General features: G+C 44.9%; 1 protein-coding gene and 1 pseudogene across 3 annotated transcripts in view; both read left to right on the forward strand.

Annotated features, from left to right (window-relative positions):
- The window catches only part of LMBR1 (limb development membrane protein 1), a 135937-nt gene that overhangs the window by 78644 nt on the left and 34499 nt on the right, over positions 1–22794 (forward strand). For all 3 annotated transcript variants that reach the window (XM_018046643.1, XM_018046644.1, XM_013963627.2), the window contains exons 9-11: positions 3451–3523; positions 19799–19879; positions 22100–22176. In XM_018046643.1, coding sequence (XP_017902132.1) covers positions 3451–3523; positions 19799–19879; positions 22100–22176 — 231 coding nt within the window. The remainder of the gene's footprint in view (positions 1–3450; positions 3524–19798; positions 19880–22099; positions 22177–22794) is intronic.
- Positions 3816–4930, forward strand: LOC102169645 (annotated as a pseudogene).

The raw sequence follows: 22794 nt of genomic DNA on the forward strand, positions 1-22794 counted from the left end.
TACCTGCTTCGGGCACCTGGCAGCGTCCTGGAGCCCTGGCTCTGACGCCAGCTCCAAGCCCTGCCTCACTTCTCTCAGCTGCGACAGTGAAGCTTCTCGAATTGCGTTTCCATATTCCCCTTTGTCTGCATTTCACTGCTTGTACTTATTAAGTTATCATGGTTATATGTTTTCTTCCCTGTCAGGGTGATTCATCAAGGGAAAGAAGCAGAGAATATCATAGTAGATATTCTTTTAGGAAATGTTTGCTTAATTTTGAACGTTTTTTTTTCAATGGCAATCTTCATATTTTTTAAAATAACGGATTTTTTTTTTACCTGCTATGTAAATGTGCACACACTCAAATATAATACATATGCTGTTAAATCTTGAAATTTGCTTTCCTCTTAAAGAGGTTTTATGACATGGTATTCATTTAGTTTCTTCCTAATTCTCTGGATGTTTTGTTTTATTTTTTTGATCTCTCTCTCCGTTTCTACTTTCTGCCTCCTAAAATAGGCAAATGTTTCAAGTTCTGTCCTTGGGCTAATGGTGCTCTGCTCTGTTTTCCTGAGCATTCTGCTGCTTCCACCTCACTTCTAAATGTCTATTTCTAGTGAGAAAAAGATAATGCATATAAACTACAGTATATTTTATATGCTATAATTGAATACCCCATGGAGTTGAAAACCCAACAGATAAAGAATCAAACTACTTATTTATCTCCCCTCCCCAAGCTTATTTTCTCCCAACCTTGTCAGTTATTAATAACATCTTCAGACTTCTTATTCCTAACATCTCATAATAATGGTTATTTATTTAGTAATTAAGTATTTGCTGTATGTGTGCACTGAGTACTTAATTTAATGTCATTTTTCATAACTTCATTTAATCCTGATGATAAGCCCATAAGTTTGGTGATGGTGTTCTTACTTTATGCTTGAATTGTCTGCAGTTAGGGAGATCAATTAACTTGTAGAAGATCACAGATCTGAGAGGCCGGGGCGGGGCTTGAACCCAGAGGCTCTTCTCGGAGCTGGGACTCCGGCCACCGCTTGTTCTGCACGAGGAACGCGAGTCGAGCCCTTCTGTTGCTGAGTGTACTTTGCACCTCCCCACCTGGGTATTCTGCTCCGATTGGAATGCCTTTTCTCCTTTTGGTAAATGAAGCTACCAGGTAATATGCTACCACCATCAAAAACATTTGTGAAGACTTTTCTTCCCAAATAGAAGCTGGGAATCTTTCTTCCTGCGAACTTCTGTAACATTTTATTTTAGCTTCATTTATGACTTTGATTTCAGTTCTATAATTTTTTTTTATGTCTGTCCTGAACATAGAATATAAGCTGTTTGAGGTCAAGGACTAAGTCCAATCCATAGTTTGGTCCCCATCAGCCCAGACTGGCTAAGAGCACAGGCTTTGAAGGCAGATAACTTTCCTTTGCCAGACCTTAGTTTGGTGGCTGTTACAGGGTGGGGTGAGAAGAGTCTGTTTTTTACAGGGTTGCTGTGGAGTGATGGGATGAAGCATGCCAGCCGTCACGCAGACATCTGTGCCTCTCTGTGCTTCATCTGCGTCACTCACTCACACCAGCCTGTCCCTGTGGTGGCGAGACATCAGTGGGCAGCTGCAGAGCCAGAAGGAATCCTTTCGTGTGTGTTACTGTCCTTTATTTGCTCAGTCATTTCTGACTCATTTGTGACCCCATGGACTGTAGCCCACCAGGCTCCTCTGTCCATAGGATTTTCCCAGTAAGATTACCAGAGTGGGGTGCCATTTCCTTCTCCAAGGGATCTTCCCAGCCCAGAGATTGAACCCAGGTCTTCTGTTTGGCAAGCAGATTCTTTTTGGCTGAGCCACCAGGGAGGGCCCCTTTGTATGTGTTAGACCTTGAGAAAAGTAGAAAGTGTCTATTGTGGTCCAAACAGTAGAAAGTGGTGAGAACGTTGATGGAAAAGGAATTTTGTATCGTGGCCCACAGAGGTGTGGCCCATGCTCTCCTCACAGGCGAAATCTGCCTTGGATGACTCAGCCCCGTTCCCGGCCTCCCTCTGGGGCTTCTGTGGACCCTTCTTCCTCCAGAGACTGGAGTGTCAGGGCCTTGGCTGCTGTGGGAGGGCCATCCCCCTTTCTTCCTGTTTCTCCGGGGCTTACAAGATGGCCATCTCTTATAATTACTTGTTTCTTACTATATATTCTTATTTTATTATTTTATTTTGTTTTCAGCTCTTGGCCATAAATTTGTTCAAATCCTGGGAATTATTGGATTGCTTGATACTTGATAGGGATTGCATGATTGAAACTACTTTTTCTGAAAATGCCTCATCAGGGTTCTGAAAGGATATATGTATTAATATATAGGATTTCCATCATTTTGTTTTGTCCATCAACTCACAATTTATTGTTTTGCTGAGAAATAAGTAGTTTGGGGTTGAAGGACACAACATTAATAACAGCTCTGGGCTTCTTTTGGAGTTTTCCCAGAGCTGGGAAGATACTTAGGATTGGCTCAGGGAGGCCAGCTGTGATGAGTGCAGTTCAGTCGCTCAGTCGTGTCCAGTTCCTTGCGACCCCATGAATCGCAGCACGCCAGGCTTCCCTGTCCATAACCAGCTCCCAGAGTACCCAAACTCATGTCCATTGAGTCGGTGATGCCATCCAGCCATCCCGTCCTCTGTCGCCCCCTCCTCCTCCCGCCTCCAGCCCCTCCCAGCATCAGGGGCTTTTCCAAGGAGTCAGTTGTTTTCATCAGGTGGCCAGAGTGATAATAAATTTCCCACCTGTGATAATAAAGCCTTTAGATTTTACCAGCAATGAAGACAGTGCAGAGAATAGCCCATATAAATTGGCTGTTGATTAGTGGGTTTTTCTGGTGGTTGATTTTACTAATGTTGTATACTCTGGTAGTGAGTGTGTGTGTTCACCACTCGGTAGGGTTCGGTCTGGGGTGATTTCCATAATCCCAGTGTCTAATATCTGTGGACATCTTTTAGTATATAAAGATGATGTAAATGGAGAGTATGAATGGTAGCGATTCCATTTACGGATTTCTTGTTCTACACATGATACAGGTTAATGTAATAACAGATGAGAAACCATTATTGGACTGGGTGATCTGCTCCTTCCAGCTCCAGAGAACTGGCTTGGGCACGAAGAGATTACTGCATTCAGCCTTTTGGATGTTTGGAATGCTTGCATTTGTGTGCCTTTGAGAGAGCTGCAGAGTTCTTTCATTCTTTAAACTGAAACAGCCCCAGTTTAGGTGTCTGCAGATTTTGTGAGAATCAGCTTTCAGTTCGCTTAGTTCTGTACCAAGACTTTTTTACTTAATTTGCAAATAGAATAGTTTATTTTTATTTTAGATTCCCATTAATTTGAATAATTGTCTAAATTATAGGCCAAGTAGCCTAAATATTCTCATAAACACTGCTTTGTAATGTATTATTCAATAGTGTGGTGTTTACATTTAGATTCTTGAAGACCTGGATGAGCAAATTTATATCATTACCCTAGAGGAAGAAGCACTCCAGAGACGACTCAGTGGTATGTATTTGTTATATTTATTGCGTATTTAGACCAGAATACAACATTAGTTAATTCTAAAAAGACAGATAATTGAGGGGAGAAAGACAAGCCCCTCAGGCTCTTGTGCTGGTGCCCGAGGCTGAGACGGCAGAGGAGCTTGTGCACTTCCCAGGTGAGGCCCGAGTGCTGAGGAGCAGTGGCACCGGGCCAGGCCCCCCTCACTGAAAGTCGCTGTGATCTGGCAGGGTCCGTTCAGCGCCTAGACACTGGCCACTAGGCGTGCCTGTCCTCCGCCAGATGCTCACACCCGATGCGTGTCAGGACTCAGAGTTCCTGGCGTGTTGCAGGTTTGTCTTAGCAGCTGTAACATCCCTTCCTTGTGTCTCTCCTGTTGAAATCGTGAATGTGTGGTAGGAAGCAGTGTTTCTTCTATAAGAAGGGGCCAGATTAGATTGCTGTACTCAGGAACTCTGTCCTCATTTGGGATACTGTTCATTACCAACTGATAACCACATAAGCCTGTCAAAGACTTTAAAATTTAAATTTTCATTACTGATCAGTTTTAGCTTCAAATGATGAACCAGTAAAGAATAGAGTAGCCTCTTTCCCGGCTGGAACCATGGAGGTTGCAGAAGAGAAGAAAAAAGGTTCCTGCTGTGCCAGAAATCCTTAAGAAAAAGTGGAAGAATTTCGCAGAGCTTAAGATCAAGCGACTGAGAAAGAAGTTTGCCCAAAAGATGCTTCGAAAGCAAAGAGGAAGCTTATCTATGAAAAAGCTAAGTATTCCCACAAGGAATACAGGCAGATGTACAGAACTGAAATTCAAATGGCTAGGATGGCACGAAAAGCCGGCAACTTCTGTGTACCCGCGGAACCCAAATTGGCGTTTGTCATCAGGATCAGAGGCATCAACGGTGTGAGCCCAAAGGTTCGAAAGGTGCTGCAGCTCCCTCGCCTCCGGCAGATCTTCAGCGGCACCTTTGTGAAGCTCAACAAGGCGTCAGTTAACATGCTGAGAACTGTGGAGCCATACATTGCGTGGGGGTACCCAAATCTGAAGTCTGCAGATGAACTGATCTACAAGCGTGGTTATGGCAAAATCAACAAAAAGCGAATTGCCCTGACAGACAATGCGTGGATTGCTCGATCTCTTGGGAAATATGGAATCATCTGCATGGAGGATCTGAGTCACGAGATCTATACCGTTGGAAAACGTTTCAAAGAAGCAAACAACTTCCTATGGCCCTTTAAATTGTCTTCTCCACGAGGTGGAATGAAGAAAAAGACCACCCATTTTGTAGAAGGTGGAGATGCTGGCAACAGGGAAGACCAGCTCAACAGGCTTATTAGAAGGATGAACTAAGGTGTCTACCAGGATTATTTTTGTGTTCTGGTTAATAAACAATTGAAACAAACAAAAAAAAATAAAGAATAGAGTAATGACAGTTTAACAGAGAAATGACATAGTAAAATTTATTTTTCTCAGATGATTTCACCCTGCACTCTTTTCTCCTACGCAGTTTTCTTTTAAATGTTGAAAACTTACCACCGAGATCAGATTATTAATAGCTAACTATATTTTACAATCATAATTCAAGAGTAGGTATAAAATGGAAGGTTACTTTAACTACACCATATTGAGAAATGGGAAGAAAGATACCTATTTTATTCCGTTATAGATAGTAAATTTAAATCATCAACCCCAAAATGTTGATATTAGATATTATTCTTAGATCAAAGAATTTCGGATTGTATCTATTCTAGAGAATTCTTATTGGTAATAATTATATAGTTTGATACTGTTAGCTTTTAGACTGGAACTACATGTATCTTTTATTCTTCTAACTTTATTAAAGCTCTTTTAACATTTAAACCTATTTAACTTAAGAATTATAACTTTAATCAATACTGTCAGCTTTCTGATATTTCATTAAAGTAGTTAATATTGTAATGAACTTGTCTTATCTAGATAAGCACACCATTGTATACTAAATCTGCCTGGATCATTCAGAATCCATGTCTAGCTGCCCCCTGCAGCATGGGGTTATGTCTCATCCTATATACATACCACTTCTGTCTTACAGATCAGGAGGCTCAGATCTAGGAAGGGTGAAATACAGAGCTCTGTAAATTAAAGAATTTGAAATAAGGCTAATCAAAAGAAACGCCAAAATGTAGGGTTTTCTCACTTTGTCCTTCAACAGTGGAGAAAAAAAGTCTCTCCAGAATTTCTCTAGATCCTTAGCTCCTAAAATAAAAAGTGGCTCCGTTACAGCTAAAGAAATTGAAGAGGAAACACTTGCCAGGAGTTTAAGGTAGTATACAATGAGGCAACGCCAAAATAAAACATCCCAGCTAACACAGCAATGGTATAGCTCGCAGGGGATTAAGAATAATATGATCTTTGACTTCCTGGCAGTCCTTTGCCTTCCAATGCAGGGGATGCAGGTTTGATCCCCGGTCGGGGAACTAAGATTGCAGGTGCCCTGCAGGCGAAAACCCGGAAGGTAAAACAAGCAATATTGCAAAAATTCAGTGAAGACTTTAAAAAGAAGGACGATATGGTTGCCAGTGATAAGTGTGCTTCTATTTTCTGCCATTTGGGGAGGCGATGCACTACTTCTGACTGTCGGTGGTCATTAAGAATCTTTCCAGTGAGACTGTGTGTTGGGATATGTTGGGATAAAGCTGTCGCTTTGCTCTTTGCAGCTGGTTAGCACTGTGGACTGTTGAAGGGGGAACATAGGGGGTTCTGAAGCAAAATGGACATTTTGATTAAGACAGGTTAAGAATTACGAGCTTCAGTAAGTATATTTTTCAGTTGTGCAGAGGGAAGAAAAGCCACGATGGCACAAAGCCCTATTCTGTAATTTGCTATTTAAGAAAACATAGGTCATCGGAGGTTAGCAGGGCTTCCCTGATGGCCCAGCAGGTAAAGGATCTGCCTGCAGTGCAGGAGACCAGGAGGTGCGGGTTTGACCCTTGGGTTGGGAAGATCCCCTGGAGGAGGAAATGGCAACCTACTCCAGCATTCTTGCCTGAAAAATCCCGTGGACAGAGGAGCCTGCTGGGTGACAGTCCGGAGGGCTGCAGAGTCAGACGCGACTGAACACACATTCACTGCTAGGAGGTTAGTGACGGTGATCACCCCATGGAGTATATTTAATACAGCACTCTGCCACCTATGCTGTGTTGTGATAGTTATCGTAGGTTTCAAATTATTCCTGAATAGTGAAGCTTAAGTTTTTACTCTGGGCTAGTAAAAAGAATTTCAGGATAGAGTAACAGATTTTAAACACTACAGCTAACAGTGGTGGTCCACCCCAGGACTGTTTGCTGAGGGCACACTGGCCGTGCTTGCTTGGCGCGTGTGGGCTGACGGGCATCGTGTGTAGCTTGGGGACATCTGCTTGGTTGCTCTGATCCCAGCTTTGTGGTTACCTGATGAAACATGATACTTGATGTCAAAAGGGACTTAATTGTGGGACTAACACTATTTTGCTCTGGAGGATAGGATGACTTGTGGTAATCATTATGTGCCTGAGCTCGGTTTCTGTGCTGGCGTTCGAGTTATCAGCACAGCTTTGGCATGCATTGCCTGCCTGTGACTTCTCCACTGCTCCTCCTTGACACTTGATGGTGCTAGAGGTTTTGTGCTTGTTAATAGTGTTGTTATTTCTTCAAAGACAGTAACAAAGCTAACTGGCACACTGTTATGGAGAAGCAGGCCTGCTTCCAGCCTGCCCCACTCTCTCCTCCCTTTTCTGTTCACCACGCTTCTTTCTCTAAGCACCAGACATCGTGCAGGTGAATTTAGAACCCGAGTCTTGAGATCGGGGGCTAGTTAACTGAAGAAGAGGAAGAGACGTGGTGAGACTGCGTGAAGGCTGCGTCCAGTGCTGAAGGACCTGACAAGACGTGGAGGAAGGTGGTGTGTGTGTCTCTGGAGCGGGAGGTGCCCGTGCAGACCCGCACTGGAGAGGGCAGCAGTGACAGTGCCTTTTGCCCTTGGCCTCTTTCTGGTCCGGCCGGGGAGCCCGGGGCTGTCCTGTGGGCTCAGACTCCGGTCCGCACGTCTCCTTGGGGCCGTTTCGGCCCCCGGTTCCTGCTGTCCCCTCCCCTGGGACACCCTGCGCCAGCTCTGGGGTGGAGCACGGACGGGCCGGCCGCAGGCCCACAGTGCGCGGCCTCCCCTCTGTCTGACGTCTCGGCTCCCCAGAAGCCCCCAGCGGGGTCCCGCTTGCCGCCCGCCCGCCGGCACTGCTCCTGGAGCCTGCCTGGGCTGCCCTTGCTGTGTCAGACACCGAATCCGTGTCTGCAGACCCTGACCTGACTGAGCGCGTCTCCTCTCTCCAGCCACCCTCCCCTCCCAGGCTCGGCCTGCTCCCTGCGGGAGGACGTGCGCTGTCTGCTCTTTCACGAGCGCGCTCTCCGCCGGGCCAGCCAGTCCTCGGTGGTTCGGGCGTGCCCCCTCTGGGAAGCCCCTGGAGCCCTCCCTTCTAATCGCCGCCCAGCTGCTTACTGCCGCCGTGCGAGCGCGGGCCTCGTCGTGCGCACGCGATTGTGCTGGCGTGACCTCGGCACCGGCCGCCCAGCTCTGGCTTCTCCAGCCCACTTCCCGCAGCCGCTCAGAGCGGACACTTTTCACACATGCCGTGTGTTCACCCTCGTAACGTCTCGCCACGGCCGCTTGCCCCCGCATTCCCTTCGTCCCCAGGCTTCACCACAGTTACACTAGTGCCAGGCTGTCGTCACAGCCAGTGCCTCGTGTGCGCTCTCAGGCCCCTTCGCACTCCCCGTGTTGTGCTCACGCCTGGCGAGACCGCGGCCTCAGTCCAGCCCGCCCTGCACGTCCTCTGCCCGCATGGCGGTTCACCGCTGACTGTGGCCGCCTGACCTTTCTGCCTGTCTGAGCAGACAGTCTCTAGACGACTGCTCACGTCTTCTCGTCTCTCAGACCTCCTTCGCTGTCACTCTCAGCTGATACTTTGCTTCCTGTTTTGTCGAGAAAGCAGAAGCTCTCGTGTCAGAACTCTGTCCCCTTGCCTGGGTTTGCCTGCGCGCGGCGCCTGGCCGGCCCGCCGCTGGACCGAGGCTGCGGCCGGCCCTCCCCGGTGCAGCGGGCCGCGCCCCTTCTCCCCGACTGCAGGACGGAGCTCCGGCTGGGCTGCCGCCTCTCCCAGAAGCAGCTGGCCCGCTTCCGTCAGCACAGGGAGGTACCATGATCTTTCTCAACAGAATGAAAGAGCAAGGGGAGGAGTAAGGAAGGAAGTGTCCTCAGGGACAGTTGATCTAAGAAGGAAGCGGAACGCGTTCATCGAGCCCGATGGAGGATTACACCTTCGCAACAGTCTCTCAGAAAGCTCCTTCCCTCCTGTTAGAGGTCAAAGCACAGTTGTGTGAGTTTTGAGCCAGGGCGGTACGTCAGCGATGTGTTACGGCCAGTTTACATACACAGCCTTGCTCAAAGGTGAGGCTTGGCTCTCTCCCGCCTCCGAGGCTACCGAAGTGCCGGCGCCGCACTGGCCGCGACCGGCAGCCCCCCTTCCTGCTCCGTCCTCCTGGGGATGCTGCCGCTCCGCCGACGCGCTCCTTGCCCTCCCGCCTGATGGGCTGCTGCTGCTCAGCCTGCGGGGCTGGGTGTTCCTGGCCCCCTTCCTCACATCGGCTGCTGCGAGCCTCGGTCCTGGCGCGCCTCTCTGTTTGCCGCCCTCTCGGCAGGCCCTCTGTAGAGCCGGGTGTCTCGTGCACACTCCACTGGGCTGTCCAGTTGGCGTCCTGAACACATCTCTTTCGAAATCAGCTCAGTCGGCCTCTGTTCACACGGAGCTGTCCCTGCAGGTGGCAGACCCGATCTTCAGGTGCCCAGGCAGTTTCCTTGGCGGCTCTTCATTCCTGTGTGGATTCCTTCGTGAAGTTCTTGCCTCTGGCTTCAAAGCCTCTCCAGCATCTGACCTCGCTTTACCCCTTGCCCTGCCGCCTCCCTGGTGTGAGCGACGGCCAGTCACCGCTGCCCATCCTCCCTGCCCCCATCCTCGGCCTGCGAGGGAGGAGAGCACTGAGGGTCAGCCCTCCCTCACTCGCGGGCTCCCGGCTGCCCCGGCTCCTGTAGACGCCTTGCTGCCCCTGCCTCTGCCTCTCAGCTCTTTACCTGCGGGGCCCCTTCCCCATGGGCTTTCCCGTGGGTGAGCCTCTGGGCCAGTGCTGCCAGGCCTGCCTCCCTGCCACCGGCACTTCTTTTCGCCTTCCCCTTCCTTGTTTGCACAGCACTTCGTGGTCACTGATGTCCTGCTCGTTTCCCATACTGCCCTTCTCCCTGCCTGGAACAGGAACTCAGCAGGCAGGGCTGCAGGCTGGTTTTCTTCCTGACCCTCTGATAGCACCAGGTGCGTGGCGGGTTGGGAGTAAGTGGACAGGTGAAAAGCACACACAGTGATCTGTCATTTTACCCGCGGTGTGAAGAATGAAGAAGTGAGATTCGGTGAAAGCACGAAACCCACCGCGTGGAGCAGTGTTTAGAAAAGCCCACTGTAGAGACCTCTGGAGACAAGCCAAGACGGAGGAGCTGGAGGCCGCGTGTTTGGTGTCAGTGAAGGAAGAGAAATAGAGCCATTCTCCCTCTATTGTTAAGCCATGAAATTGGAGCAGTCACAACCCAGTTCTGCTCCAGGACCCCTGAAGAGTAGCCCAACAGCAAGTCCCATTACATTAATCTTAGTAGGAGACCTTCTGTGATTCCTTCCCAAGATTAAGATACATATACATTAGCCTGTTTAAATGTGTAAGTCGCACAGCAGCATTAATTGAAATAATTAGCTTTCGTGTGTATAGCCTATGGGTGTACTGGGTAACTTTAGAAGTACCTAATGAACAGGAATTATTTTTTGTAAAGTTCAAAACCTTCACAGTTCTTTTAATGTGATTTATTTTAAAATATAGCCTTTGAACTTAATGATTCAGTTCCATTTTTTATGTACTATTTTCATCTTCATGATAAAATGTTAGTATATCACCTTTGGTGGCAATTACTTTTCCTGCTTCATTCTAATCTTTTTAAAAGCTTTTTCCATTGAGGTTTGTACTAATTATTTACTCAAGAGCACAGAAGATGTACTGACTTCATTTTTGCTGTATTTTTGTATTATGAAAAGTAAGATTGAAAAAAACTCCCACACGTCCTCATTTTTTGTGTAACTCAGTAACCTGTAGTCCTAGAATCTTGTTGTCTATCCCTCAGCCAAGTTTACCAGGCAGTCTGTGCTTGCTCAGAGTGGCGGCATCCTGTCAGAGGCTCTCCTGTCGTCACGGGAAGCATGGTTGGCTGTGGAATGCCTCTCAGATGCCACCCTCCGAGGTGTAAGGACACGCTGGGCTTCATCTCAGGTCCTCAGCGCTATTTTCATCTTGACTTGCCCTCAGCGTTCTTTATAGTCTAGCAATGGTTATTCTGTTGGTTATACCACTGATATAAGAGTAACTCAGATTACCAGACTCTGGGAGTTGTAGACAGTCTGAAGTTGATCAGATACTGACTTTCATCAAGAACATGCATAGCAAAGATTGTTGACACTGAATGACCCCTTTGGGGGCAATACTGTGACAGAAGAAAGGATTTAGTAATATCTTGACTTTATGAACTAACAGAAAAGAATATTAATTCTACTGGTAATACTAATTAAATGGTTTCTTTTAGTAAGACACCGACATTTGGGTCCGAGGGTCTGAAACTGTAGGAGATATCTTGTTACAATTTATTCAGCTTCTTGGGCCATAGAATCACTTCCATGACAATAAAATATGGCCCAAATAGTGAGATGAAGAAGGGATGAAACGAGGAGACTGAAGAGATATAGCACCAGGAGATGGAGACTACTTTGGCAGAATTCAAGAGTCGAGTGTGTTCTCTGAAACTGAGAGAGAGAGGTTGCTCTGTGTAGACGGTCTAGATTTGTTAGCAGGAGATGAGTTTAATGCACGTGAGCTGCTTGTATAACCATACCCAGGTTATGATGGTGTTCCCAAGAGTAAAGTAATCTTAACACCTCATCTGGCTTGAGGTACACCACTACCTTGTAGCTAAAGTAGGAAAAAAAAGGGCCAAACCTTTCATTGTACACAGTTTCATATAGTGTTCCTAAGTTGTTTAATATTCTGCATATTGCCTGTGACCATTTTGTAATGAAAGTATTTTGCATTTTCAAAATTGTGTTGGATATTAAAAAAATCTCATATTACTTGGTTCAGTAACTAGCCATATTTTTGTGCATATGTCAGAAGTAAACAAACTTTAACAAATGTTAGCATTGCGAATGGAATAGAAATGGAAGTAGAATTTTTGAGTGTATGACTTGTCTGTCTCCTCTGTAGATGGTAACAGTGTTTGTTCATGCCCAGGTAGATGTTTTAGAGATTGCATGTCCAGGCTTCAGTTTTCAAAAGCTTTGTGGGGTCTGTCTAATCACCAGTGGCTTTATGGTGTATAGTAATTGGTGTTTGCTTAGGGGATGGAGACTGTTCATTCTATGAATTATTAGGAGTCTTGGGTTTTAACAACAAACTCGTTTGTCTAAGTGACTAGGAATAATGAAAAGTATTTGAGTGACCTCACATTCTTGGTGACAGAGATAACTTTGGTCAGTTCAAAGTACTAAATATAATAAAAAATTTAAAGAATTGCTTAGATAATAGATTTTATAACGAGCTTTCTTTTGTCTGTACACTAAATTTGAAAGTTAAATGAAACAGTATATACTAGAGGCATCTGTTTTCAAGTAGTAATCATTAGAGACGAAGTTTAGGGCCCTGGGTGGTTTAGGGTACTGATTTGTTTAGGGAGACTGTTCTATTGCTTCATATTCTTTGAGTTATTTACATAATCATTTGGAGATTTATAGTGGTTATTAGAAATGCAGCGTTATATATTGTACAGTAAATAGTGTCTGTCCTTTAATATATGAATACGTGGCCATTAAGGCTGTCTTACATATTAAGAAAAGGTGTGAAGACAGCCTAATTGTTGAAATGCTGGACTTTGGGAAATTCTGTTATCTTGGGAGGAAAATATTTTCAATGCCGCACTAGTTTTTCAGCTTAAGAATAAAGCTGGGAAAAGTTGCCTTCAGCTATTAGTTTTCCTGAATCCAAAGAGACGGGTGGGGCAGGATCAAAAATACTCATTTGATCAAAGTTATTGGCTCTGAAGGTATTCTTACCTGTGTAAGAAAGATGAAAGGTGTTGTTTTTATTGCATGCTAGTAACAGTGTAATTTTGAACTAATTGGTGGTGAACTGCCAATCACCTAGGGGGAGTGCAAATAGATACTCTTACGATTCCCTTTGAGGTAGTGAAGTCTTATGTTGAGGCTGGAAGGAAAACAGAATAATACCGTTAAATTGACCTTAAATGAGCTGCTTTGTGGTTTTCTTGGAGAATCCCTTTTTATTTTTCGTGACTAGTCCAAACAGGTTTGGTCTACCAATCTGACTTATTGACTAGACAATGCTGACATTGAACATTTTAGATTCATTCTGAAATAAAGTGATGATAATGTAGTTCTTTAGGGTATTTTGATGGCTTTGTTGGTATAATTTAAATCTGTAGAACATTCCAGTACTTGTTTTCGGTGTGTCATGACTCCTTACAAGAGCCATCGTTCCCTTTTACACTAGAATATTCGGCCGAAACAAGCTTACGTTTCTCACGTAGGTAATGAGATATGCAGTAAAAGGTGGTGATGTCTTTGAAAATTGTTATTCCAGATGAAAATCTAGTCATTTAGTAAAACGATAATTTCTTTTAAGGACAATAAGAATGTAATCTTGGTTTTAGTGTGTAGGTCACTCAGTGTTTATTAAACTACCTATTGTGTGCCTAGCGTTGTGCCATCAAAAAAAATAAAAAGTGTTACAGAAACATCACTTTAGTTATTTTCCTTTGAAAACTTTGATTGGCATGGACATCTGTACTGAGCTTTTTAGATATCACACCCACAAAGTAGGCATTTATGTCTTTTAATTTTACATTAACAGCAGGAATACTATCTACTTTGATTCCATTTCAAAATTCTGAATAGTCATCAGATTATTATTTCTAGCAGTGAACTGGTTACTGGAATTATGCTTTTCTTTACAAGCATAGGGGATGAAACATAGTTTGGGATTGTATTTATAATTTATTAGGTGTAGAAGTTAAATGAGCATTAGCTATAGATGCATACCATATAATTTATAAAGAAATGGGATGAAAAGCAAAATGTTCTTACCTCTAAGACTATTAAATTCAAAGCTACTTGAAAGTCTTATAAAGCTGTGCCATCTTACTGCGGAGCTCTTTGGTGTACAGAGTGTCCATTGATTCTGTGACTTAAGCCTCTGTCTTCTGCTTTGGTTGCCAGAAGCTCTGGATTTGCAGTAGCAGTGTCGTAGTTTGGGGGCACACTACCTGAATACCTCTCTACTATCTTTATCCCTGTTCTCTAATCAGCTGTATATTGGGAAGCAAAAAAACTCATGAGTTCTGGAAATATAGTGTATAACGTTTTAGCGCTTTCAAGACCTCAGGTTCTGCAAAGGGGAGAGGATTGGGTTTCTGTCTCTTTAGTGATGGGCAGTGGTGAGAACGGAGGTGCAGAGGGACGGCCCTTCCCTTTCCTAGAAACCCAGGTCAGACGGGAGCTTTCTGGTTCCACAGGAGGGCTTAGCGTGCCGCGCGGCCTTGTGCCATTGGCCTGAGCCCTCTCTTGAGTCTCTCCCTTTAAGAAAGGAGTGCTGTTTGTACCCTGAGAGACGCCAGAGCACTGAGTCTTCCTCCTCCCGAGTCGGTGTTTCTGGCCGGTTCATCCCTAGTCCCCAAGAACTGCACTTACTGGCCCTGCAGATGTCCATCACTGGATGAGGGCTGGTTTGCCTGGAGACGGGTGAGGGAGCAAGGACAGCAGATCTGGACGTGGTGTTTGCTCAGGGCTGAGCGTGAGGGCCAAGGTGAGCATCTGGAGACCGTGCTTCTGATTGGAGTCAGCTGTTGGGAGAGACTAAGGAGAATTCGTACTCAGCCCCCCAGAGCGGTACAGGTTATCAAAGAGATATCACTAGAGCAGAAAAAAAGACTGCCTAGAATGCGGGGACAAGTTTTAAAATTTAGTAGACGAGAGATGAGCTAGTCCTTGTGATAGACAGAACAGGGTCTCACGGAAGCGTCCAGGTCCTCCGCTCCGGAGCCTGTGCGCACGTCTCCTTACAGGGGGACAGGGCCTGCGCACTGCTTCAGTGACGGGTTGCGATTACCCTGGATGGTCTGGTGGGCAGGCACCATGTCATCACAGCAGCGTGAGGAGTGAGCGAGGAGGCAGGCGGCCACAGAAGGGGCCATGGCGCAGAAGCAGAGGGTGGACTGGCCCGAGGAAAGGCCCCCGAGCCCAGGAGAGCCGGCCGTCTCCAGCGGCTGGTTCTCCCTGGAGTGTGCAGAGGGCGCGGTCCTGCCCCGCCTCCGGAAGTGAGGGCAAGCCGTCTGTGCTGCTTCAAGTCACTGAGTTTATGGTAGTTTGTTACAGCGGCAGTGGAAAAATGATACAGTCCTTCTGAAAACGGAATCAGTCATCTGGTAGAATCCAGTGAGAGAAAGGAAAGTGCAGAGAGGAGGAAATGAGTAATGAAATAATAGACGTGGACTACAGAGCTGATAGAGCTCGTCTCAGTAACATCCAGAAGGAGGAAAAAACAGGAAAAAAGCACATAAATAATAGAAGAAATAGTCAATGAGCTGAGGAAAGCGTTGAGTGTACATCAAAAAGGTCGCAGAGTCCTAGGTAAGATTATAGCAAGAAATTGAAAAGATCCAGTTATCCTGTTAGATTCGTGAATTGTAAGAATAATGATAATGATAATAAAAAAAGGTTTACTGGCTTTCACATAGAAGAGTCACTTACAAAGGAGAGAGAGAAAAGAATTAAACTCCCCATGTATCACCTGTTAAGTATTATTGAGTACTCTGGAGTCTTAAGGGCACAGGGACTGTAGCAATTAAAAATTTATGCATTTCTAAAGATGTCATGTACCTATTAGGACAGAAAAAGGCATTCATTTATTTATTCATTTTAGAGTAGTATATTTAGTGACTAGGTACTATTCTAGTCATTAAGGATATGGTAGCTCCATACCAATGGAAGAATGTAGTAATAATCTTAAACTAAGTATTTTTAAAACCACCTCAGCACAAACCATGGTTTAGGAGGGGTGGGTGGAAAGCAGTGAGAGAATGGTTTCTAGAAAGCATTGTGAAATTTCACCTTGGTGGGGGATCAGTTACCTAGTAAGGTTTCCCTGTGGGGTTTTATGTTGAAACAAATGTAAGTCTTAAGTCTGTGTGCTCAGGATGAGAAAGTAACCACTGAAGTGTCAAATTAACATGAGGGAAAAGAATAAACAGAAATTCCACTTGCTGGGGAAAGAAGAAATGATAAGGAAACGAAAGTAAACAGGGACCGTGAAATCACGTGAAAGGGGGGAGGGCGTCACTCTCGGTCACCAGCCAGCTTGTGGGCAGCGGGGCTGAGGGCCTGGGGGTCACTGACACACTGCTAGAACACCTGCCTTGCAGCCCGCTCTGTGTGCAAACCTCCAGTTACATGGAGCTGCCTCCTTGTTTTTGAGGTGAGTTTTCAGACAGACACAGACCTAGAAGAAGGGGAACTTGAGCAGAGAAGGCCGCACAGATGTTTTGAAATTTAGTAGACCTGAGAGAATTTTAGAAGTGACTAATTCAGCAGACCCCAGGAAGCTGAATCCTACACCATCTGTCCTTGATTAATACCCCAACCCCTGAAAGTCCCCAAAGTGGCAGCAGCAGACACCTGCCAAAATGGGGCTGAATGGGACAAATTAAGACGAGGAGGACTGGCTGAGAAGCCTGCTCATGAAAGAGTCTGATCCCCCATCTCTCCCCTCTATCCAGGGTCTCAGAGCACTGCCTCTCCCCCACCCCAGCAGTAGAGAGAGTTATTTTCCAGAGAAGGGGAACCTGTGGCCTGGGCATGGGTCGAGGGAGTGGTGGATGGATGAGTTCTTACAGACTACATGCCTGGGTGCCTGGCTCTCTTCGCTGGGACAGCTGAGCCCTAAAACCCTGAGAAGGAGATCAGAGGAGTCTTCTCTGGGGACTCCGTCTGTCCAGGAGAGCCTCCCAGGCTCCTAGCAGTTGGGTGCCCATGAAGAACCCGCTGGAGCACCCACCAGGAAGTCTTGTCGCAATTGCAGAGTTTCAAATCAAATTATCGTTTTAATGCTTCCTTCCTAAGTATGAACAGACAACTCCGACTCACCAGACTGAAGAGGAAGACTTCTCCCAGGAAAGCAGGAACCAAGACAAACACACAGTAAAGGGTGCTGGGGGAGAACAGAGCACGCACAGGATGAGAATGCAGACAAGCAAACCTGTCGTCAGTGCTCTGAGAGACTGGGGCTGCGCCCACGAGAAAGGCCAGGATTCTGAAAAAATGGAGCAGCTGGCGAAAGAAAGCGCTCCTTGAAAGTGAGAAATGGTGATATGTCTAAAGGATTGGAAGATGAAGAAGACAGGTCAAAATGGGCAGAAATAAGGTGGAGTTAATATTCTATCAGAGAACCAGTTCAGGACATCTAACATCCAACTAATAGGAATTCCAAGTGGGGAGAGCAGAGAAAATGAGATGGAGGAGATGACAAAATCAAGCAGATGTCCCAGTCCTAAAGGACAGGAACTCGGGGATTGAAAGTGCTCTCCCAGGGCCCAGCCTGGGGCACAAGAGTGACTCCCGACACCTGGACAAGGGCCCACCTGTTCTTTGGGGGAAATGAGAAGCAGTTCCCACTCAGGCCCAGCAGGAAAAAGAGCTTCACACCGCTCAGAGCTATCACTGGGAGCTGGCAGATGGTGGAGCAATGGCATCACAGTCCTGATGGATAAGTAGTTTTGACCTGGCTAATAAATAATAATGGAGAAGGCAATGGCACCCCACTCCAGTACTCTTGCCTGGAAAATCCCATGGATGGAGGAGCCTGGTAGGCTGCAGTCATGGGGTTGCCAAGAGTCGGACATGACTGAGCGACTTTACTTTCACTTTTCACTTTCATGTATTGGAGGAGGAAATGGCAACCCACTCCAGTGGTCTTGCCTGGAGAATCCCAGGGATGGGGGAGCCTGGTGCGCTGCCGTCTATGGGATTGCACAGAGTCAGACACGACTGAAGCAACTTAGCAATAAATAATAATAAATCTGTAAACACTAAAGGAAAAGGCTCCCTTGCAATTTCTTGGTTTTCCTGCATTAACTATTGCTTGACGACTACAGAAGATGAGAATCTCAGTCTCTGTAAGTCACACGCCTTGTCATCATTTATGTTTTTTAAATGAAAAACTAATTTATGTTTCACCAAATTTTAATATTGACTTGGATAGTTTCAAAAAAATTACCTCCCATTCATCTTTCTTTGCAAGCTGCTGGAGGAAATAAAGACATTTGGGAGGAAAGTTTAGCTTTTAATTAGTGGTAAGTGCATAAAAAGCTAACCAAATGGAAAAAAAGATTAATTCTGGGAGTAAAAAAGAATGTTTTGGAAGAAAAGAAAGCTAATGGTAGTATATTACATGGGTAAGCAGTGGATAAAATTTGTATTGTAATAATGTAGACATTGAATATTGAGCTAATCAAAATTATCAATATGATGTCTGAAAGGCAGAGATGAATATAAAGAAAAGCATTAAAGACAGTGGGGGTCATGATGTAATGATAAAAGGTGGGATTTGTGAGGGACATGCTACAGTTTTATAGGAGCCCCAAAATCTTAGCAAATACATAATGAAAAAAAAATCTTAAAAATTGAGAAAAAGCTAATCAACCAAAGTACAGGTGTAGCGGAGGGTTGTTAGTTTGCTCATTTCAGAATTTAGTAAATAAAATAGAAATGAGTTTCCCAAGTGTTTCAGTGATAAAGAATCTACCTGCCAACGCAGGAGATGTGGGTGCAATCCCCGGGTTGGGAAGATCCCCTGGAGAAGGAAATGGCAGCCTACTCCAGTATTCTTGCAGGGAAAATCCCATGGACAGAGGAGCCTGGCGGACTGCAGTCCATAAGGCTGCAAAGAGTCAGACACGACTGAGCAACTGAGCATTGCACGCACAGAGCTGTACAAAGCGTTGGAGAAGCAGCAGAGAATACGAATGGGGCATGCACGTCAGAGGCACACCGAGGAAACGTCATTTACCCTTCATCCTGGCGAAACTTCAGGAGTCACAGTATCCACTGCTGGGAAGACTGGAGAGCACAGATCTTCTTGACTTACGATGGGTTACCTCCTGATGAACCCATCATAAGCTGAAAATCCCGAACCCACCAAACACAGTTGAGCCTGGCCTACCTAAAATGGGTGCTCAGAGCACTGTGCTTATCGCACTTATGTTGGCCTACAGTTGGGCCAAATCATCTGATGTCAGACGTGTTATGATGAAGTGTTGCTAGAAATATAAATCTTTATGATAATTTACTATAATCACAACATTTGAGGGGGAAGTAACCTTTAAATATCTTTTAAAACTGTAAATGCTCATATTGTTTGACTCTGCAGTCTAAATTTTGAGAATCTGTCCTACAGAAATAATAAAACCAGAATGTGCTGTATGTGCCTAGTAGAATGTTCATAGTGGCAAAAAAAAAATGAGGAAAACCTGAATATTCATAAACAGAATAATTCTGGATAAAATTGACGTATGTCCATACTCAAATATTTATTCAGCTGTTAAGTTGGGCCTATTTGTCAGCATGGACATATCATTAACTAGGAAAGCAGGTGGTGAAATAATGTCTGATTTTCCCTATTCTTATAAAATATATAGTGAAGACTGTGAATATGATGAGATACGTATCTGTGAGTATGTACTTGCAGATGGAGAAAGCCTCACCCAAGCTGCGGGCAGATTGTCCCGTTCGGGAGGTGGGATGATGAGGAGGCAGTTTTGATCTTCTTTTACTCTTTATTACAAGCACTTGATACTTTTGTAATTAATTAAAAAATTAATAATAGATCAAATAAGAGTTTTACCAGAGAAGACATTTTCTAGGAATCATGTAGTGTTTAATCAGCAAGCACTTGGAAGTTTTTTGGGGTACAGAAGGGGATGTATGTTTCTGTGAATCACAGCAGCCTTTGTTCTCATTATCAGTAATCAGGATTGGCAGTGTGTTTTTTGTATTTTCATTAACTATGAAGGCTGCCTGTTCTGGGCCCTGCCGTTCCACTTCTAAAATGTGCTTGCTTTCATAGGACTCTCTTCATCGGTGGAATATAATGTAACAGAGTTGGAACAAGAACTTGAAAATGTAAAGATTCTGAAGAAAAAATTAGGTATTGTACATTTTTTTCCTTTTTTCCTCGACTTATGTATTGGGACTTTGTTTCTTATTAAAGACTTTACTGTAGTCTGTAATACTTTTAAAAGTTACGAAATCTCTGTGTTACAAGCTTTCAGTCTGCCTAAAACCATTAATGAAGAACGTCTTTTAGTTTGGAGGGAGGATGAGCATGGACTTACTCACTTTGTTAGTCGCTGTTTTGTATGTGCACAAAATGAGTTTTCGTAGATGCTGCTGCTCAGATACGTCACTCCACTCTCTCTCACTTGTACTGTTTCTGGTAGCAGTCTTCTGCTCCTCCTGTCTTTGAGTGCCTTCTCCCCTTCGTATGTACCCTTCTTGAGATCCGGGGCATTTCGGAGTGTGGCTCGAGGCCTTCCACCCGCTCGGGCAGCTGCTGGTCATGGTCTCAGCAGGCACTGCAGCCGTCCCTGCCCTCTGTCTCCCCAGACCGCAGCTGCAGCGTGCTGGCCTTTCACCCTGCATTTGCCGCTCTCTGTCCTTTTTAGTTTATGTGCTTTGGTCTGATACTTTCTACTGATCTCTCTTCCATTTCACTCTCTTCAGCCATGTTACAACTGTTGTCGGAACTATCTGTTGAACCCTGAACTTCAGTTACAGTGTTTTCCAGTTCTAGAATTTCCATTTGGTTATTTTTCTTGATTGAAATTGTGACAGTTTCCATTTTGTCGCTTATGCTGAGCGTATCAGTTATTAATAGCTGCTGTAAAGCTGTTTTCTTCTATGTCCAGCGTCAGGATCTGCTGAAAGTCTGCTTCTGTTGCCTTCTTTTTCTCTGTCCTACCTCCTGGTAGCACTTGTCATCTAAAGCTGTAGAGAGAGACTCTGCATGATGCTTTGTTCTTATTGAGAGGATTTACTCTCACTTCTGGTTAGAGTTAGAGTAGGGGCAGTTAGGGTACGGACAGGTCATCTAGTCTGTCTGGGCTTAAAGTCATTTGAGACTGGGTTTTGGTCTTCGTGAGGGCCTGTCTGCTTCCGATCTGTCCTTCCTCCTTGGGTACAGCTTGCCCTTGGTCCAGCTGAAAGCCTGCTTGTCCTGCTGCCGACTCTGGCCGCGTCTTCTTCACGCAGTGTAAGCCTGACAGCGGCGGTGCTCGGCTTCTCTGCCTCCTCCTGCCACCTAAGGTTCCTCTTCTCAGCCTCTGAGCCGCTGACGCCTTGAAGGGGAAAGTAGCTGAGGGCGTTTGCTCTTTCCTTTCCCTCTGAGCACAGCCTCTCAAGTTCTGGCCGCCTTGGTAGCTCCCAGCCCTCCTGTGTCTCACTGGCTCTGTTGAGCATGCTAGAAGCTTTGCCCTCAGCGTCTGTGTTATCCCCGAGCTTTGTGGGTCTGTTTGGAAAGCGCTGTGCGAGGGAGCGTGGTGCGCACCGAGGCCCCCGTCAGCTCACCTGGCAGAGAATGGCCCTCAGCTTCCGTCATCATGGCAGCTCTCTGATCTCTTCACACACACTGCTTTTTAAAAAATTAAATGTGATCCAGCTTTTCCAGTTGTGGCATAAGGATTGGGGTGATACAAGGTAGACTTAGTCACTAGAGTTTTGCTTCCAGCCTTTAGGAAACCGGGAGTGTTTATCTTTAGGTGTGAGATTAAAGGGGATTCTTACCCATGTTACCTGGTACTCCAGATCTCTGCCAGTATGTCAGACTATCAGTATGTAAATATGTAAATTAAAAAAAAATACAGAGATCACTGTATTTTCAGGAGTAAGCTGTATATCCACATTATATTTCATTAATAATTGAAATGTCTTGCAGCATTCCCTGGTGGTTCAGACAGTAAAGAATCTGCCTGCCGTGCGGGAGACCTGGGCTCGATCCCTGGGTTGGGAAGATCCCTCTAGAGAAGGGAACAGTAACCCCCTCCAGTATTCTGGCCTGGAGAATTCCATGGGCAGAGGAGCCTGGCGGGCTACAGTCCATGGAGCTGTAAAGAGTTGGACAAGACTGAGCAACTTTCACTTCACTTAGTGGTGTTAAGATTTGAGCATCATAGGACTGAGCTGTATTTAATGTAGCAAACTGGTTTTAAAAGTAGTTTGTGAAAGAAAATTCAAAACAATTTATGGCTTTAGGAAAATATTTATGTAAAAATAATACTGGTTGTAGCAGTAGGGAATGAAAATGTAAATCTGGAGAGAGTTTTTAGAAATTGCTGAAAAGTTCACTCTATTTTGTTTTTCCTTCGAATAGAGAGGCGCAAAAAGGCTTCAGCATGGGAGAGAAACTTGGTGTATCCTGCGGTTATGGTTCTTCTCCTCATTGAGACAGTAAGGGTTCATTTGCTGTTAAATAAAGCAAATTATTTTCTATTTACTTTAGCATTTGTGTATGGCAATTCCCCTAGCTAAATGTTTTCAGGTCAACTGATTTTCTGTCAACAGGCTTAAAATCCATGTATGCTGTTTTTTTTGGTAAAAGCTCAATAGAGCAAGAATTAAAATTAAGGGGAATTTTTAAAAAGTTCTCAAGATTATCTGTTCCTCATAAAAGCAGGAAGTTCATTCTTTTGTTTCAATTGAAAATTAGGAAGAGACCTGGTGTTGCTGATGCCCGGCTCAAGCTCTGTGATAGGGCGTGAAGATTACTGCATTCGTTCTGATAACACTTTAACCATCTGTTAAGTATGTGCAGTTGGTGAAATTGGTTAATAAATGGACCTATGTTACTAGCTTTTGTCTTAAGCTTTGAGATTACAGTACTTTGCAGAATTTTTGAGAATTTATTCTGAAAATTTTATGGTCTCATTATTTCAGGTTTATATGTAGAATTTTACTGCTTTTCCTCTATGTTGAAGCATACATTTGGTTGGTTACTGAGATTTTAATATATGTATATTGGCAAAATGTCTTTGAGATTCAGAACTGATGGCTTACTTTTTCTGTTGT

Source organism: Capra hircus, chromosome 4 (genome assembly GCF_001704415.2).
Source record: "Capra hircus breed San Clemente chromosome 4, ASM170441v1, whole genome shotgun sequence".
NCBI classification, from domain to species: Eukaryota; Metazoa; Chordata; class Mammalia; order Artiodactyla; family Bovidae; genus Capra; species Capra hircus.